Raw genomic sequence first — 20466 nt, 5'->3', positions numbered from 1 at the left:
TGTCAAGTATAATCCAAAGTAAGCGATTCCATTCGAGTACATTCGGTGAATAAAGATGAATTTCTTAGAAGGGAGAATATGTCTATAGTGTATATTTCAACATCTCGTATTCGACTATTATTTTAAACTATATGGCCATTTTATTAAATATGAATAATATAACTGGTATGTAATAAAAAGCATAATAAGACCCTTTTAATCGTAAAAGATATAATAAAATCAGAAAACGATTTGAAAAGTTTATATTTACGAGTAGATTTCCAACATCCAATCAAATTTCTTGATGACTTTTTCTATCAAATTGATTGGTCATTTCACTCATAGGTGTAGACCAATTTTTGTTACGTATTGAATATCTGGTTTCACAAGACAACGATCTCCCAAAGCTTTTTTTTTTAGTTAGAATTAATGACTCATTTAATATATTATCCATTGAGTTAATTTGATAGAAATTATTATTTTCGTTTAATATTTTTCATCATTAATTTGAAAAAAAGAAAACATAAAAATATGTTTTTTTACATTAAATTATATTTTTATTTAGTCTATGTAACGAAATATTAGTTATCGTTAGTCATTGATGACTATTGTAGTACTTGCCGCGTTACTTATGTTAATAAATTGATTTAAATCATTTTATGTGCGTGTACTATGTAGTCAAGATGTCTGACAAAAATTCTGTCATAGCTATTTATGACATTATTATATATCCAAATTTGATAGAAAGACTGTACATGATGTAATTTTATTATTACGCTACGATATAGATTTTTCTTAGTTACATATTTTTATTCTAAAATCAAAGTGAATGTATTTTTGGGTGCCAATATAACAGTGCCAAAAATAGCTCTAAATATGACATATTGTAGGTTTCCTATTAAAAGTTAGGTATAATTGAGTGTAGGATATTAATTTTTTTTTATGTATTAATAATTAAAGAATGAAATGATTAATATATCAAACTACATAGCTCTTTAATACTGTAAGTTAATAGATAATAATTATTATCATAATTAATTCCATAATGTAGATAATTTTTATCATTTTTAGTTTTATTTTAATATTAATACTAATAATCATAATTTTTAATAAATATTTTATGAAGTATTTATTAGTCATTATAATATTACAATAATTGAATTATTTTTTAAATTATGTAAATAGTATTAATTTTTTAATTAAATTAAAAAATTTAATTTGTTACAGCCTCTAAAAAATAACAAAATGGAAATAAATCTTGAACAATTCGCGGATCTCTTAAGCATTTTCACCATAGCTATGTGCTTTATATTAAAAGTTCCACAAATTTTTAATTTAATTTCTTTAAAGTCTGCTAAACAAATATCTATTTTAGGATTATTATTAGAAATTACAAGGTAACATTCGATCTTACTTTATATCCTGTTGTATGTAAGAATAAAATAAAAAGATTTTATTTTAATAACACATCTACGTATTTATATATATGAATGTATACTTATATTTAATATTGCAGTTATACAGTCACGGCAAGTTATAATTATGTTAATGGTTATTCCTTATTATCATATTTGGAATATCCAATTATACTAATACAAGAATATATCTTAATATTTTTGGTATTGATATATTCGAAACAAACTAATATATGGAGTTTATTGATCACAATTATTTATGTTATAACAAGCATTTGTTTTCTATTGGAGATTATACCCAGAACTGTTCTTACATTTGCAATGGTTAGTATGATTATACAATATCTATGAATTTATTTCTATATAAACATTCATTAAAATATCACTTTTTAGCCTATGTGCACACCAATATCTGTGTCAAGTAAAATAATGCAATTATTGGCAATTATCAAAGCTAAAAATGCAGCCTCTGTTTCTCCCCTTACATGGTTTATATCAGCTTTAACAAATTCCAGTAAGTTTTTGTGTAACCAGAGTAATAGTGAATTTGAAAATAATTATTGATTTGTACTAAAATCTCAATATTTGCAATTTCAGCAAGAGTGTTTACTATATGGATGGATTCTGCTGATTTTTTACTATTAGGAAATTTCATCGTATCTGTTTTTTTAAGTTCTAGTATTATGTTCTCTTCCTTGTATTATAGACATTATAATATAAAACAGGATTAAAAAGAACAATATTATTGTATATACCTCAGTATTCTGTATATCTGAGTAATATCAAATAAACATCTTGAAAATATAAGCAAGTAAGTTTAAATGTAAAATTAATTTTTTATAATAAATAGTCATAACAAGGTTTCTTTGGTAGTGAATATAAAAATAACAATTTATATATTTAAAAAATGAATATTTGGAATTGCGCGCATTTAAATTATATCGATCATATAGTATAACAAAATTAAATAGTCGTTTCCGTTGAGTGACTTTATGCAATTAACGTTCATTAACAGTAAAAGGCTAATGATCTTTGCAACAGAGAAGAACGAAGTATTGAATATTTACAATGATAAATAAAATAAACGTAGTAAAATATATTGACTTATGATATCCGTGTAATCGGATTTCAGCGTTATCACAAAAATTCCATCGAATTTAAAATCGAAATTAACTAATACCCGAATATTCAAAAAAAATTTGATAAAAAAGATTAGAAATCGATCTATATCGATCTATGTTGTATGTATGTATGTATGTATATGTGTGTATTGCGCGTGTATTTTGTGTGCGTGTGTGTATTCTAATTTCTACATTTTATTGTGAAAAAACATTTTTATGTTATAATTTATAATTAAAATTTAAACTAGGTTGAACTTAGTTAAAGAAGAACGAACGAAGGAAGACAATGGTTGATGTTGATATAGTATATGCTCTATGCAGTTTAATGGCTATAACATAAGAGGATATGTATATACACACGTGTACGAAGGATACCATGTGGTTCCAACATGTGTGGACCATTCTTCGAAAGAGCCACCCCCACCCTCCTTCGAGTCGTTGCTTCTCGATGACCCTTGCGCTTGACAGTCTGCATCGAGAAGCCGCTCGAACATCTTATATTATCGTTCATGACGCTTCGCGTTGGTTCCTCTTTCTCTTTCTTTCACACAATTTTCGGTACGTGCTTGAGAGAGAGCAAAAAGGAGAACGGAAGGGAGTGGAGTGTGGGTAGAGCGAGGAAAGAAAAGGCCCCTTATAGCTCTACTTTTGAACAGAATCGTCGAGAAAAGCGAAGATCTCGGTGTCGGTCGTCTACGGACGGACCGGCAGTGGCGGATCGTTTATCGTTTCTGTCACGATGTCAGGGTGGTTACTTGTACTACATCTTCTAATCGGTTTACTGGTAAAAAATTCAAGAGCCGAGAGTTTAACGCCACCGTATTTCAATCTTGCCGAAGGCAAGGACATCATCGCCTCCGCCACGTGCGGTGTCGATACTCCTGGACCAGAACTTTATTGTAAACTCGTTGGCGCGAATGCTGATCAAGATGAAGACATCAACTTGATTCAAGGACAGGTAAGCGCGAGTAATGTAACAAAAGAAGAAAAAATAGAAAGCTAAAAGACGGAAGATTTTTAATCAAATATTTATCTAATAAATTGTAATTAATTAATGTGTATGCGTAAATATATATATATATATATATATATATATATATATATATATTTAGAGCTATAAATTCCGTTTCGAGTTATTCTTTAATTGTTTGATTTCGTAAAATTACCAGTTTATTTAAATGAATCCATTACTAAATATAAATAAATTTTTTTTATACAAGTTCCTTCTTTTATATAGTTATTAGCAGAAATCTATTTCATGCTGTTGAACTTAATTTTATCTACGTTGATTCTTCGAGTCCAAGAGTTTATCGGTTCTGAGACTATAGCTTGCTTGCTTAACTACTTCCTTATTTTTTGTGATCATTCATCCGCCAAAAAAAAAACGATCGTATAAATAAAGTCGATAATGAGTAACAATATTTGTATAAAGGATTATTATTCGAAACGAAATAATATTCATGTTTCATTCCTATTACTTCTTGGTAAGGTGATAAGAGAAAAAGATCAGTATTTATCACGCGCGAGAAACGTGTGAATGAAAAAAAAAAGTACTTTTTTCATTCATTAAATAATTTTGTTCACATATTAATCGATACAGATATCATATATACGAACGATCTATTATAAATTGTTTTTATGAAATAGATATATCTCTGTGATAATTAACGAGTTAGTCTATATCTATTTATACTGTAAAATAATGTAAATGATAATACGAATAACGTTAGCGATATTTTTTTTATTTAGAACTTAAGAACGATTTTTCCCGATGATATATTTTAAGTAACGAAATATTATAAATATTAAATATTATACGATATTTATCTGGAATGTTTCTTTTATACTTTCAATAAGGAAGATATTCATGGCATGGTTATCGCAAGACCATTTTGTAAGCGGACGAAATAAAACGCTTACTTTAAGTCAAAGTAAGAGGGCTGATAAAAAAGAGATAAGGATGACCTCTCGATACACTTTAAAGTTCCATTCCTTCGAATCCAAATAATTTCATAGAATATCAATGGCCCACCATAAATTTCACAAAAATTCTCATTTTATCTTCTCATAGCTCGTTTTATATTTATATTCGATTAAATTTTGATAAGAAAACAAATATTTGGATAATTAATCATGTATTGCAAATATAACACATTCTGTTATATAATATATTTTATTTAGGTATGCGATGTTTGCGATCCAGATAGTCCTGAAAAAAAGCACCCTCCCGAATATGCCGTCGATGGTATGGAAACTTGGTGGCAATCACCGCCACTTTCTAGAGGCATGAAGTACAACGAAGTGAACTTAACAATTAATTTGGGTCAAGTAAGTTATCAAAATACCATAAAGAACCAAAAAAAAAAAATAAAATACAAAAGAAAAAATAAGTATGAATGTTGTACGTTCACATTTTCATTCCTTTTTTGATTTATATATATTTAATAAGTTAATAATCATAAAAAAAATCTTGCGGGAAAGTATGCTCGAGGATGATGGCTTAACAAGAAAACGATACAAATTTACTGTGCAACTGTATTTTATCTATAACAAAAAGTTTTATCATGTTGTAGGCGTTTTCCTGTAGGCCGGAAATAATTATCTTCGTGTTATTTCCGCAGTAAAAGAAAAAATAGTGAGTTTTTTAATTGTAATGCGAATATTGTCAAGTGGCACACGTATGTAACACGTAGGATATATTCGCCAATATTTTAATTATACATTATTTATCGTTTATTAAATTAACGTATTATATATTTACCGTTTAAAGATAGTGTGCTTCTTTTTTTTTATTACGAAAAACTTTTTATTGTCGGAAGGATTTGTCGTTATTCTCTCACATTTTGATTATATTCTATCGCGAGAAATGTAACGAGAGGAGATCATAATGTAGGGTCAATGGTAGCTTATCAATGATTCTTCTTGTCGTTATCTTTATTAATGCCATTGTCATGATTTTATACGATACAAGGAATAACTTCGTAGTTAAAGAAAAGTTAACATTCTTTTATACGCACTCACCGGAGCATCTTTCTTTTTTTTTTTTGTTTTTAATTATAGTTAATAAAGATGTACACATATATGTTTGCATTTATATGTATATATATATATATATATATATATATATATATATATATATATGAAAGAAACATATATATTACAAATGTATTATTATTGTTCCGTTATTAGGAATTTCACGTAGCGTATGTTTATGTGCGTATGGGAAATTCACCAAGACCCGAGTTATGGGTACTTGAAAAATCAACGGATTATGAAAAAACATGGTCACCTTGGCAATATTTTGCGGATTCCGATAGTGATTGTTTGACATATTTTGGTGTCGACAGTCATAAACCTATCACGAGAGATGATAGTGTGATTTGTACGACTGAATATTCAAAGATAGTACCCCTGGAGGGTGGTGAAATACCAATTTCTATTTTAAATAATCGTCCATCGGCGAAGCATTATTTCAATTCAACGATTTTGCAAGAATGGACAAGGGCAACCAACGTGCGGTTTCGTTTTCTCAGAACAAAGAACTTATTGGGACATCTTATGTCGGTCGTTCGTCAGGATCCTACTGTGACGAGACGAGTAAGAATCCTTTTTTGTACTTTCTTCAGATTGAAGATACTTATTAACACAGATCAAATTTTGTCTTTACCTGATTATTATTATTATTATTATTATTGTCTTATTACTATGAGTAATATATATACATATACACTTGCATGATATTTTTCATTTTATGTACATTTTAGTATTTTTATTCCATCAAAGACATCAGTATCGGGGGTAGATGTATGTGTAATGGTCATGCGGATACCTGCGATATCCAAGATCCTAGCGTACCAAACAAGCTTGTCTGTAGATGTCAGCACAATACTTGTGGACCTCAATGTGCAGCATGTTGCCAAGGTTTTGAACAGAAAAAATGGCAACAATCTACGTCTTTTAAGAAATTTACGTGCGAACGTATGTATCATTGATTAAATTAAATATATACTTATATATCGGCTATAATTTATATTTTAGCTTGTAATTGCTTCGGTCACTCGGATAAGTGCATTTATAATTCGACAATTGATGAAAAGCATTTGTCTTTGGATATACATGGAAATTATGAAGGTGGTGGAGTATGTCAAAATTGTAGGGACAATACAGAAGGTATCAACTGTAATCAATGTAAACCGAGATTTTATAGACCACAAAATAAACCTTTCAATGCTACTGATGTATGCCAACGTAAGTTAATTTTATATTTTAAAGGAACTTGAAATATATTATAATAATTGAATTTTGCTGTAGCTTGCAACTGTGATTTCTTTTATTCAACTGGTAATTGTGCTGATGCTACTGGTAAATGTGAATGTCGGAAGGAGTTTACTCCACCTGATTGTGATACTTGTAATCATGGATATTTTGGATATCCTAATTGTCGCCCATGCGAATGTCATTTACAAGGAACTAATGGATATCATTGCGAAGCAAAGGATGGTCCGTGTCCTTGTAAAACAAACTATGCTGGTCATTACTGTGATCTTTGTGCAGAAAGCTATTATAGTTTTCCTGAATGTTTACGTAAGTATATCTAATAAAATATATCTAAATTATTTTATTCTGGAAAATATATATTTATGAATATATAAAAAATCTTAGCATATTTGTTACCAAAAATATTCGAAACCATAGACTTTTATTTTCTACATTGGTTACTATCATAAATATGTGATATTCAATAAAAATTGATATACCATATATATATATATATATATATATATATATATATATATATATATATATATATATATGATATTGGTAACAAACGTGTTAAGGAAAAATATTGTAAAAGTAATATAAATTTATAGCTTGTGAATGCAATCCGCTTGGCTCCCTAAACAATGTCTGTGATGTTGTTTCTGGAAATTGTACCTGTAAAAATAATTATGGAGGAAGAACTTGTAGTATCTGTGAAGATGGTTATTTCAATTATCCTTTGTGTACATGTATGTAAATTAATGAAACAAATGTTTAAACAAATATGGTGCTTTTAACAAACCAATACAAATATTATTTATATTATTCAGATTGTAACTGTGATGCAAGAGGTACAAAACAAGGAATCTGCGATAAGAATGATGGTGTATGCTTGTGCAAAGAAGGTTATGGTGGTAGTAGGTGTGATCAATGTATCAATGGATATTATGGATATCCAAACTGTAGACCATGCAACTGCAGTTTGATTGGTTCTTCTTCCATTAGTTGTGACAGCATAGGAAAATGTTCGTGTCTTGCCAACTTTGCAGGAAAGACATGTGATCAATGTAGTCCAGGATATTATATGTATCCAGAATGTATAGGTATGAATTAAATTTATAGAAATTTCTGTTTGTGATATCTTTTATAAAAATGGATATGTACTTATTTATATAAAGGATTTTATTGAATTTCATATTGTAGCTTGTAACTGCGATAGCCATGGAGCAATTGGTGTATCTTGTGATATAGAAGGCAAATGTCAGTGTAGAGAAAACTTTGATGGATCAAGATGCAATCAGTGTAAAGAGGGCTTTTATAATTTTCCAACTTGTGAAGGATGTAATTGTGATCCAGCAGGTATTGTTGAAACTTTCCAAGGATGTGGTAGTTTACCAGCAGGGGAACTTTGCCAATGTAAGGAACGTGTGGAAGGAAGAATTTGTAACAAATGTAAACCTTTATATTGGAATTTACAAGCACATAATACAGAAGGATGTGAAGGTAATTCAAGTCTTTAGTTCCATTGTATCTAATATTTAATAGTTATATGATCTAAATATTTTTTTTTAGAATGCCAATGTAACATTCCGGGCGTTATTGGGAGTATTGGAGAATGTGATGTGAAAACTGGACAGTGTATTTGTAAACCTGGAGTGACTGATAGAAGTTGCACTCGATGCATTGATGGAACTTATAATCTTCAAGAGAATAATTTATTTGGTTGTTCAGGTAAATTATAATGATCATTTAAGTTCAATCAATATATGTTTTTATTTAAGTAGACGTTAATATTGTAAATGCTAATTTATAGAGTGCAACTGTGATATTGGTGGATCAGTTAGTTCCATTTGTGACAAACAAACTGGACAATGTCAATGTCAGCCTCGTGTAACGGGTTTGACATGTAAAGAACCTTTAAAAGCACATTATTTTCCTACTCTTCATCAATTCCAATATGAAGTAGAAGATGGTAGAACTTCTAGTAACAGTCAAGTACGATATGGTTTCTTAGAACAGTATTTCCCAGGTTATAGTTGGAAAGGATATGCTGTATTTTCTGCTCTACAAGATGAAATTATCCAAAATGTTTATATACATAAATCTTCTTTATATCGTATGGTTATACGATATGTAAACCCTAACAATGAACCGATTCTTGGAACTATTAAAATTACACCAGATAGTCCTGTCGAAGTGGAACAGCAATTCAAAGTCCAATTTAAACCTACGACGAAACCATCGTTCGTTACAGTTGCAGGGATTCATGATAACCACCCTTCACCTATGGTGATGAATCCTGGACATTGGACTATTAGTATTGCTAATAAAAAAAGTCTTTTCCTAGACTATTTCGTTCTATTACCTTCGGAATATTATGAAGCAACTATTTTAACACAAGATGTTAACATACCTTGTAAAGTTGGTTACAAAGAGCTCTGCCGTCATTATGGATATCCCAATTTGACGAATTTTGATTCTGTCCGCGGCGCAGGAGGTTTTCTCAATGAGAACAACATAAGAATACCTTTAACAGAATATTTCTCAAATAAGGATACTCTTAAAGAGATTGATGTAGATGAAATGCCACTTATAAACGACAGTCAAGAAGAAATTCACTTTGAATTGAGAATATCTAAACCAGGCCCACATGTGCTTATCATAACGTATGTTACCTCTATGGAAGATAGTGAGACTTCTGTATTGTTGATCGAAGCAAACACCGTCGGCAAAGGCAAAGTTACGCTTTATCCTTGTAAATATACAAGTATCTGTCGGCAAGTAGTAACTGATACATATGATAGAGTGGCTGTTATGAACTTTCAGTCAAATTATGTAAGCATAGTCTTAACTGGAGAACCTACTTCAAATATTGCGATTCATTCGATTGTTGCTATTCCATATCATCGCTGGTCTTTAGATTATATAAAACCAAGATCTATTTGTGTTCGAAAAAATGGTAAATGTGTACAAGGATTTTTCCCTGGTGCAGCTGATTCTAAAAAGATTGAATTTGAATCCAATAATGCAGTTCTTGAAGTGGGTAATCGGCCATCTGGTATTTTTGATAATGCCACTAAACTAATTTATTTAAATGATAAAGATGCAATGGTAGACATTCATGCAAAAGTTCCTGAACCTGGAGAATATGTTTTCATTGTACAATATTATCAACCAGATCATCCAGAGTTCGAATTAGATGTACTAGTACAAAATGGAAAGTTTTATGAAGCAAAAGTTTCTGTACCTCATTGTCCTAGCAACAGTGGTTGTCGTAGCATTGTGCAACAAGTAGATGGCAATACTCGATTTCAGTTAATTGAAAATTTTGTGATCACATTTAAAGAAAGCAGTGGAAATGGTATTTGGTTGGATTATATTTTGGTTGTACCTGCAGACCAATATAATAGTAAAATTCTGACAAAAATACAATTTGATCAGACTAAGGAATTCCTTAAAAAATGTGGTAATAATCATTTCTACATAAATATAACAGAAGAAGGATTTTGTAGAGATTCCATTTTTTCATTGACTGCTAATTACAATAATCACGCTTTACCTTGTAATTGTGACATTTATGGTACAACTAGTTTTGAATGTGAAAAGTTTGGAGGACAGTGTCCCTGTAAACCTCATATTATTGGTAGAAGATGTGAAATTTGTAAAACAGGATATTATGGATTTCCAAATTGCAAACCTTGTGCTTGTCCTAGTACAGTACTTTGTGAACCTGAAACTGGTAAGTATTGTTCACAATTAATAAAATTAACTGTTTTAAATTATCCTCTTATATTATTTGAATGATTACGATTATTAATTATAATTTATGTTTAATTTATATTATAATATTATAATATACAAATTTTCATGTTTTTAGGTGAATGCATTTGTCCTACAAGAGTCACAGGTGAACGTTGTGATCAATGTGAACCAGGCACCTATGGGTTTGATCCCATAATTGGATGTGAAGAATGTAATTGTTCTTTTCTTGGTGTCATAGATGGTAATATGCAATGTGATTTATTTAATGGCAACTGTAGCTGTAAAGAAAATGTTGTTGGAAGACAATGCGATAAATGCATACCTGGATATTCACAATTTCCTCATTGCGAAAAATGTGACTGTGATGTGCGAGGAACAACATTGGATATTTGCGATCAGTATACAGCTGAATGTTTCTGTAAAGAAAATATACAAGGTTCTGCTTGTGATGTTTGTAAAGAAGGAACCTTTAATATTCAAGCAAGCAATGAAGAAGGCTGCACAAAATGCTTTTGTTTCGGAAAGACAACACGTTGTGCTTCTGCAAATCTCTACAGAACTCATATTCTGGATATGAACAACTGGGAGCTTGTTGTACAAAATGAAAAGACTGGAAATTTAACATTTTTAACAACAATACCTCAAGAAATTAATTCAACTTCTATAGTCATTGGTTTAACAACTAATGACACATTTGAAAATGTTGTGTACTTTGCAGCTCCTGCCAGTTATCTTGGCAAAAAATTGACTTCATATGGCGGGTTTTTAAATTACACTGTAAGCTATAATACTGGACCCTTTGGAAAAGCAGTAAGCGCGGCTGACGTGATTCTTCAAGGAGCAGATACAGTTCTTTTTTTCTATGGTGATGAACAACCACCTTCTTTTACAAATTTTGTTGGATCTGTTGAACTCATAGAAGCCAACTTTTTTACACTAAATCGTTTAAGTGTTACTAGAGAACAGATTATGGTAGTTCTTGAAAATCTTCAAGGTATATATATTCGAGCAACATATTGGAACCCTAGCATCATTGCATCGTGAGTATCAATATTTATAAATTATTCTATATATATATATTTTTTTTTATTTAATTAATATTTGATATTTATATATCTTTTTAGGTTGTCTTATGTTACCATTGATATTACAACAGAACAATACTCAGCTCAGTATAGTATTTCAGCCAGTAGTGTGGAGCAATGTCAATGCCCACCAAATTATCAAGGATTATCTTGTGAAGAATGTGCTCCAGGATATTATAGAGTACAATCAGGTCCTTATGGAGGATATTGCGTACGGTGTCAATGTAATGGTCATGCAGATACTTGCGACGTGAATACCGGCGTGTGCCATGTATGTTTTCCTGTTTTTCCTTTAGAATCTTTTCAGTATATTTTTCATGTGAAAAAACATTTATTGCCAAATTATAATAAATTTAAGAAAAGTTATTTATATAAATAAATTTATAAATAAACAATATGTTATTTTTTTACAGAATTGTAAAAATGGTACTAAAGGCGATCATTGTGAATTTTGTCAGCAAGGCTATTATGGAAATGCAACTATTGGTACTCCTTCAGATTGTTTAATCTGTGCTTGTCCACTTCCTACAGCATCAAATAATTTTGCATCTGATTGTGAAGTAAATGAAGAAGGTAACAAAATTAGCTGCAATTGTCTTCCTGGTTATTATGGCGCACGATGCGAAACTTGCATTGCCGGATATTATGGAAATCCAGAAGTTTATGGTGATTTTTGTAAACCTTGTGAATGTTCTGGTAATATTGATACCAATCAAGTTGATTCTTGCGATTCTATTACTGGAGAATGCCTTCATTGTTTGAACAATACATATGGACAAGCTTGCAATTACTGTGCACCTGGATATTTTGGTGATGCAGTGGAAAGGAAAGATTGTCAGAGTTGTTCATGTAAAAAATGTGGAATGGAACATTGCGATAGCCATAATGGACAATGCTATTGTCAAGAAAATGTTGTTGGCGAACAATGTGATCGTTGCGAAGAAAATCATTATGGATTTGATTCTTGCAAAGGTTGTAAGCCTTGCGATTGTAATATTGCTTCACATAGTAAACAATGTGATGAAAAAACTGGCCAGTGCCAATGTAAACCTGGTGTTACTGGACGGAAATGTGATCAGTGCACTCCTGGTTATTGGAATTTTGGTCCAGATGGTTGTACATGTAAGTATAAACAAAATAAATAATAAAACATATATATATATATATCTTATAATTATACATTTGTACAAGAAATATTGTTAAGAATAATACATTGATTTTTTAATTTTTCTCATAATTTCAGCATGTGGTTGTAATACTGGATATTCTGTTGGTGCATCTTGTAACACAACTACTGGACAGTGCACATGTCTTCCTGGTGTTATTGGTGAAAAGTGTGATCATTGTCCATATCGTCATGTTTTAATCCCAGGACAAGGTTGCTTTGCATGTGATTCTTGTACTGGTGATCTACTTGATGTTACTGATATACTCTCAGGTCTTCTAAATCCAGTTTTTGAAGAATACAATGTAAGTTTTATATTTGAAAATGATTATTTTCTATATACATACTATTTTATATGCTCATATATATTTGTTATAAATAATTTTTCATTATTATATTCTCTTCGATTTAAATTATATGATTTTTGCAGATGGTAGCTGAAAGTTATTTTACGAATCAGCGTTTAAAATTTATTAACGATACAGTAAATGACTTCCATTCAGAAGTTATGTTACTCGATCCGAAGAGAGTTAATTTCGTACCACTACAACAAAACTTATCGCGTCTTGGACAAGAAGTGTCGAGTCAAAAACGTCACATTGATTATGCTGCTGAAGATAGCATCAAATGGAAACACGGTGCTTACAATACGCTTAATGATATGAATGTTTTAGAAGAAGATGTAATTCGTGAAATAGTTTTAGTTAATTTTATAGTATCTGAAGTACAATCATTAGCTTCCAATATAGAGCTTAGACCAGGTGGTAAAATTGAAAACACTGTAAGAAAGGCAGAAGAAATTCTGCAAAAAATCAAAGAGGTGTCTTTTGTTAATTTCCGTGATAAAGCAATCGATCAAGCTGATCAAGCAAATATTCTCGTATCAGAAATGCTCCAATATAATTCTCCAGTGAATAATCTGACTTCAATGGCATCAAATTTACATGACAAAATACAAAATATTAGTACAAAAATGGATGATTTACTGGAAATCACAGGAAAAGCTGAAGCGTTAGCAGCTGACGTTGAAGATCTTAACGAAGATAATAGAATAGCTGCAGAATCTGGAAATTTTGATATTGTGAAAAATATTACGTTAGAGGCCGAAGAAGATCTAAAGGCTGGTGAGCAACTTAATAGAAATGCAAGTCGACTGTTAGACGAAACAAATACGAATATAAATATTTTAGGTAAGATTCATTTCACTTTAATTTTATTAATATTTGTAAAATACTACATTGTTAATAGAATATCTATTCATGAGAGAATTTATATTTCCACAGAGTCTAATACATTGCAACAAGTGGTAATGCGTTTAAATGATACCATTTTGCAAAATGACCAAATGCTTAATAATTTAGGAGATTCTTTACATAGGGCACATGATCATGCTGAATCTCTTTACAGCCATTCTTTAGAATTGGACAATCTCTTAACAGACACACGCAATACAAATGCTGTACGTGCTGTTTCTGCATATAGGGATATTGAAATGGCTATCCAAGTTGCCAACTATGCTGCTCTTGATGCTGTGTATGCTGCTAATAATGCAACAGCATCAGTAAGTTACCAATACATTCATTATTTTTATTTTCCTTTACTATGATTTATAATCAATTATTGTCATTTAATTATAATATAATATTTTTTACTATAATAGTCTTCGAGAATAGAAGAAAAAATAAGAAATTCTCGTGATCAATCTGCAAATTTGCTTGCCTCTGCAGAAATAGTATTTGAGAAAACTGAAGGCAAATCCGAAGGAAATCTTCAGATTGCACAGACCAAGGAAACATCTACAGATTCTCAAAACGAAAATAATAAAGAATTATTGGATTATATTGATAAGTAAGAGATAGTTTTCTTCTATCAATTAACAGATTTTCTTCGTAGAAGACATATCGTTAAAAACATAGTAATATATCGTGTATTATGCAACATCCTATATACAGATAAATCTAGGTATGTCTTTATATCAAAGGTGATTTTAATTTTTAGAATACTTTCAAATATTCCATCACAATCTTCGTCAGTAGCTCACAATGCAGTTGATGAAGTTATTAAAATGGTATACAACATAACAAATGCTATTCAAAGTATAAATGGTACAATCGACAATATACCAAATGATCTCAAAAAAACTAAACAACTTACGAAGGATACGTCCGAATCGATACGAGATATTTCTCAGGCTAAGAAACAATTGGATGTTGTAAATAAAATTGTTCCTAATATTAACAATTTTCTAAATGATTTGAGTAAGAATCAAAAAGCAATGGAAGGAACAGGAAATGATCTTCAAAATAAAATTGACGCGCTAAAGAACAAAATCGCAAATGCTAGAGAATTAGCAGACAGGTTTAAAACAGGTTTAACTTTCTATCGAAATACTACTTTGGAATTGAAAAATCCAGAAAGCTTACCCTTATTAGCAACATCTAGCAAAATTTCATTATATTTCCGTACGAATAAAACCAATGGCTTTCTTTTTTATCTTGGAAATGAAGAAAAGATGAAATTACCACGTGCAAAAACTGTAAGTAATATCATTAATTTTAAAGTTATACATTTGCTATATTGGAATTAGTTTTAATCATTCATTATTTGGTTACAGCATGATTTTATGGCACTTCTGATAGAAAGTGGATATCCAGTACTTATATTAGATCTTGGTTCTGGACCAACAAAGGTTATTAGTAATAAATTTGTGTCTGATAATATTTGGCGTCAGATAATTATTGATAGGTGAGTAAATTTTTAATTAAATGAATATGAAATGAATAATAAATAAATAAATAGATTGTTGTCAATAATCAAATAAATCATTGAAATAGGACTGGAAAAAATGTCAAGTTAATAGTACGTGAGGATATTGGCGAGGGCAGAGATAAGGAATATGAAACAGAAAAAGTATTACCAGGCGCTTATTCTATATTTAATGTCGATCAAGAACATTCAAAACTATTTGTAGGAGGATATCCTTCTTCTTTTAATATTCAAGACGCAGTTACAGCATCCTCTTTCGAGGGTGAAATGGAAGAGTTAGTAATCGGCGATATACCTGTTTCTTTCTGGAACTTTGTAGATGGTGAAAATAATAGAGAAGACGCTATGGAAAGGGACAAATTGATAAATTTCCAACCAAGTACAGGATATAGATTTGACAAACATGGATATGCGATTTTAAGTAAACGAAATTCTCAGATATCACCTGATAGTAGAAAATTCAGTATAAAATTAAATTTCAAAACATTCGCGGATGATGGCTTAATATATCTAATGGGCAAGGGTAAACAATTTTTATCTTTAGAGATGAGAGATGGTCAGGTATGATTATAAATACTTGTTTACACTTTAAATTTATATAATATTATTATATAAGTCTAAATATTTTATTTAAAAAATATAAAAATAAATATGTCCTTTTGATCATTTATAGGTACTGTATCAGTACGATCTTGATGACGGTGAAATATCTTTGAAATCATTTGATAAATTTAATGATGGTAACTGGCACAGTTTAGAAGCATTGAGGTTCGAAAAGATTGGTGTTCTTAAAATCGATGGTACGATGGTTGCACGAGATGAAGCTAAGGGCAATACTAAAACTCTTCTATCTTTGGATTACATTTATTTCGGAGGATATCCACCTAATGCCAAGCATCCTTATAAACCAGTTACGAATGATGGTTTCGAAGGATGTATCGATGATGTTGTTATTCTTGATACTTCAGTTGATCTTAGCAGCAATATACAAGCTTTTGGAGTTATGCCTGGTTGTCCAGTTAGGGTATATTATATATTTTTTCAAAATTTATTTTACTTTAACCATTTGATTGAGACGTATCAAGAAATTTTTAATTTTAGTTCGCAAGTCTGGTATCTTTTGAAGATAATATGCCAGGATATGTGAAGTGGAATAATGTTTCGGCGTCCAACTTCCTTCAGATTAATTTGAAATTCAAAACATTGGCGAATGATGGTCTTATATTTTATGTCACTAATCCAGACCAAACATCTACAAGTTACATGGCATTGGTTGATGGTGTATTAATATTTAAAAGTCAAGGCGAAGAATTGAGGACTGATCCAAATGAAATAAAATTCAATGATAATGAGTGGCATGTTGTCACGGCGACACATAATGAATCATCTTTGAGACTTGATATTGATGATATTAAGAATTACAGCACCGATTCACCACCCCCGTCACTACATATTCTTTATGGGAATCTTTACATTGGCGGTATACCAATATCGCTCCAAGCATCTCAAAACAATGCAAGAACACCGTTTGTTGGTTGTATTGGCGATGCTACTTTGAATGGCATTATTATTAATTTTGCTAACACGACAGAAAAACTTCATGCATTTTTAGGAAAGTGTAAAGGCGGTGAACAATCACGTATGTTTAATCTTTTTAATAATTTTTTATCTGTGATTGCAAAACAATAGATTATTAAATAAACGTTCTTTTTTATAGCCATTGCTCCAGTCGACGAGCCAGAAATAAATGGTTGGATACCACTGCTTCCTACAGAAAATCCTGATGACACTACTGAGGGCACGACACAAATTAGTTAGTAATCACATAAATCAAATGTATATTTATTAGAAATAATGAATGTTTGCTATTTACTTCCAGATGTGGTAGACATTGAATTAGAAAAGGAAGATGAAGATGAAGAACCTACTTTGGAAGGACGCGGTCATCACATTGAAATAACAACTGAAACAATTACAACATCTACTCCAAAACCAACTCTACCTCAAACTGTAGACCAATGTCATTTACCTTATTATCCAGCTACTGATCCTGATCTTGAAAATGAATGGAGATTCGGTACATAAACATTAATTTCCGCGAAAACATTATTTCTATGGATTCTAATAAAATTATCTATTATTATTATATCCAGGTACTACAAACAATAGTCGATTGGAATACAGATCTTTAAATGGAAGATACAGAGACTATTATGATTTCCAAATTAACATTAAAACAATGTCCGATAATGGAATTATTTTCTTTGCTTCTGATTTAAGTAAACAAGATGTAATTGCCTTATATATTCTAGACGGAAGGGTAAGAAGAATTGCGTATAACTATTAAACCATCAAATATGTAAACTGTTATAAAAATAATATCTTGTTCTTCAAGATTCATCACAAGTTTGACTGTGGAAGTGGACCAGCTGTACTTATAAGTGATAAACAAATAAATGACAACCAATGGCATTACGTTGCTTTTAAGAGAGATAAACAACTCGGACAACTTTCTGTAGATAATGAAGCACCAATAGTTGGCTCTTCTCAAGGACATACTGAAACTATCAATGTTAATCCACCATTTTTTGTAGGAGGTGTACTACCAGAATTGTATAGCGTGACACAGTCAAGAATAGTAAGAGTTTACAATATTTTCAATGATATTATATATTACTTTTATACACACATACGCACACATATATACCGAGTATTTCATAACAAGCGAATATTATTACAGACCAAAGCTTTAACACACCAAAATAATTAAGAATGTTCATGCAAACTTTTTGCTTATTTTTGTATTAAATCAACTTCTAATTATACTCATATATCATAATATGATAAAACTATATAAAATACTATTACTTTTGTTAGGGTTTAAGTACTATGTTTAGTGGATGTTTAAGCAATTTTATGATGAATGGTCAACCTGTTGGTGAACCTACAATGAAATTAGGTGTAATACCATGTTCGAAGCGAATAGAACCAGGGCTGTTCTTCTTCCCAGGAAACGGTAGCAATCTGTTCAAAGCAAGTAAGTGATACATACATGTAACCGTATATATATATACGTAGATATTTCATTCATTAAAAATAACGAAAAATCTTTTCAGTGGATCGATTTACCGTTGGACGTACTATGGATATTCAAATGGATATCAAACCACGTACAACTTCTGGACATTTACTATCGGTTCATGGTAAACGAGACTATCTAGTTTTGGAAATGATTAATGGTACTGTTAAATTTCTTGTTAAAACGACTAAGGGTTCTATAGAAACCTCATTTGAACCATCCAAATCTAATTCTTTATGCGATGGTAATTGGCACAATGTTCGAGGTAATATATCTTATATATCTGATATACTATTTATTTATTCGTTGTCCAAATACTCATTTTCTGTTTTTCTTGCAACAGCTGTAAAACAGAAAAATGCAGTACTTTTGTCCGTCGATCACAAGGCCGCTCCAATAGGAATTGGTGGCAAAAACGTAGCAGCAGTTTTGTCGAAGCATCCGATATTCATTGGTGGACATCCTATGTTGGGTAGAAGATTACGTGGCAGCACGTCACAATCTCAATACGTTGGTTGCATAAATAATGTATACATTAATATGAATTCCATTCATTTGGGTCCAGAACGGGCTTATGGAAGAGTTATTGCGGGTGTTTGTCCAACAATATAAGTAAGTAATGTTACTTGAAGTTGAAAATGTACGAAGTACAGTTAAATCTTAAAGTGGTGGTGAATGCATTAACTTAAGTAGAGTGTATATGCTAAGATTGGTTTAACACTCTTTTTAAGCAAATGAAAAATTGTGTCACAGGCATAGTAATAAAATAATTACAAAATACTCCAAAAGAACCTCACGCCTAGTCTAAAATAATGGCCAAAAGACTGAGTTTTGCATTTCCTTCACATTCAGTAGGAAGCATTTCATATTGCCGATACAAGTAATAACGATTATATAGTATATTTTGTATTGTACGTAGTAGAAATTTATACTTGACACAATTAAGTTCTTAAGATATTTTGAATAATTCTGATTTAATTGTATTGCATAGCCAAAGAGAAAGAATTTACTAATAAAAAATGTAAAATATAAATTACTACACTCAATGAAAAATATTGTTTGTTTATATTTTATCCACAAGATAAATCACACAAAATAAATAGAAACATTAATGAATTTTGATTTTATGTATGTACAAAAATATTATTTGTTTCTATAATATATTTTTTACCAAATATAATAATATATTATTTTATAATTTTGTAATGTATTAAAATTTAGGAAATTAAAGAATAATATGTACAAAAAATTGATATATTTCTTTTTTCATCTATTTTTAGTTGAAAAAAAAAGTATATGAAACTTACGAAAAAATTTGTGTAATTCATCTTTTGAAATACTATTCCTCTAATTTTAACAATGCAGGTAATTCTAACATATATTTTTTACAAAACAAGAATATTTAATATATTTTATATACCTTTGCAGAATTTCGTAAATATCATAAATAAAACATTTATAAATTATAAACAATTCATTTAATAAGTAAAATGTTTTAAACATAGCTCTTTGATGCAATAAAAATTATTGTATATACACATGAGAAATTACATATAACATTAATATACAACAATTTGTACAGAAATTATATATGTCTTTAAATATATGCTATGCTTGTTTTTTTTTTTTTTTTTGTAAATTTTTTTAGAGACTATTTCGAAGACCATGTAATTTGCTTAATAAATAAAATTATTGCTGCTATCTTAATGGCACACACACTCTGGTATTCTTATAAAGTAATGAATTTAATAAATATCTATATATAAATTATTTTTTATAATCACATTCTGCATATATCATGAGAGTTTGAATGGACAGTTACACATATTTTTAT

At 30.2% G+C, this 20466-nt stretch overlaps 2 protein-coding genes across 3 annotated transcripts; both read left to right on the top strand.

The window, feature by feature from the left end:
* The first annotated feature begins 23 nt into the window (after nucleotides 1-23).
* Nucleotides 24-2201, top strand: LOC122627121 (solute carrier family 66 member 3). Of its 2 annotated transcripts, none has more exons than XM_043807965.1 (5): nucleotides 24-165; nucleotides 1207-1376; nucleotides 1496-1718; nucleotides 1788-1908; nucleotides 1992-2201. In XM_043807965.1, the coding sequence occupies exons 2-5, from the start codon at nucleotides 1225-1227 to the stop codon at nucleotides 2123-2125; spliced, it is 630 nt and encodes a 209-aa protein (XP_043663900.1). In that variant the 5' UTR covers nucleotides 24-165; nucleotides 1207-1224; the 3' UTR covers nucleotides 2126-2201. The 2 variants fall into 2 exon arrangements, with proteins under 2 accessions (XP_043663900.1, XP_043663899.1); XM_043807964.1 differs by lacking the exon at nucleotides 24-165 and adding an exon at nucleotides 840-982.
* Nucleotides 2202-2764: 563 nt separating this feature from the next.
* On the top strand, nucleotides 2765-19685 carry LOC122627118 (laminin subunit alpha). The gene is made up of 30 exons (XM_043807958.1): nucleotides 2765-3473; nucleotides 4697-4843; nucleotides 5705-6112; nucleotides 6280-6493; nucleotides 6554-6763; nucleotides 6827-7099; nucleotides 7387-7524; nucleotides 7606-7878; nucleotides 7979-8278; nucleotides 8348-8506; nucleotides 8589-10514; nucleotides 10653-11577; nucleotides 11662-11893; nucleotides 12036-12744; nucleotides 12866-13092; nucleotides 13218-13977; nucleotides 14071-14348; nucleotides 14448-14635; nucleotides 14786-15323; nucleotides 15402-15532; nucleotides 15622-16114; nucleotides 16227-16577; nucleotides 16655-17192; nucleotides 17271-17366; nucleotides 17433-17630; nucleotides 17707-17873; nucleotides 17949-18191; nucleotides 18431-18590; nucleotides 18670-18897; nucleotides 18976-19685. The coding sequence occupies exons 1-30, from the start codon at nucleotides 3255-3257 to the stop codon at nucleotides 19242-19244; spliced, it is 10998 nt and encodes a 3665-aa protein (XP_043663893.1). The 5' UTR covers nucleotides 2765-3254; the 3' UTR covers nucleotides 19245-19685.
* Nucleotides 19686-20466: the final 781 nt, after the last annotated feature.

Source organism: Vespula pensylvanica, chromosome 2, assembly GCF_014466175.1.
Source record: "Vespula pensylvanica isolate Volc-1 chromosome 2, ASM1446617v1, whole genome shotgun sequence".
In the NCBI taxonomy this organism is placed as follows: Eukaryota; Metazoa; Arthropoda; class Insecta; order Hymenoptera; family Vespidae; genus Vespula; species Vespula pensylvanica.
The sequence above is the reverse complement of the archived record's forward strand: the minus strand, read 5'-3'. Positions and strand labels throughout refer to the sequence as shown.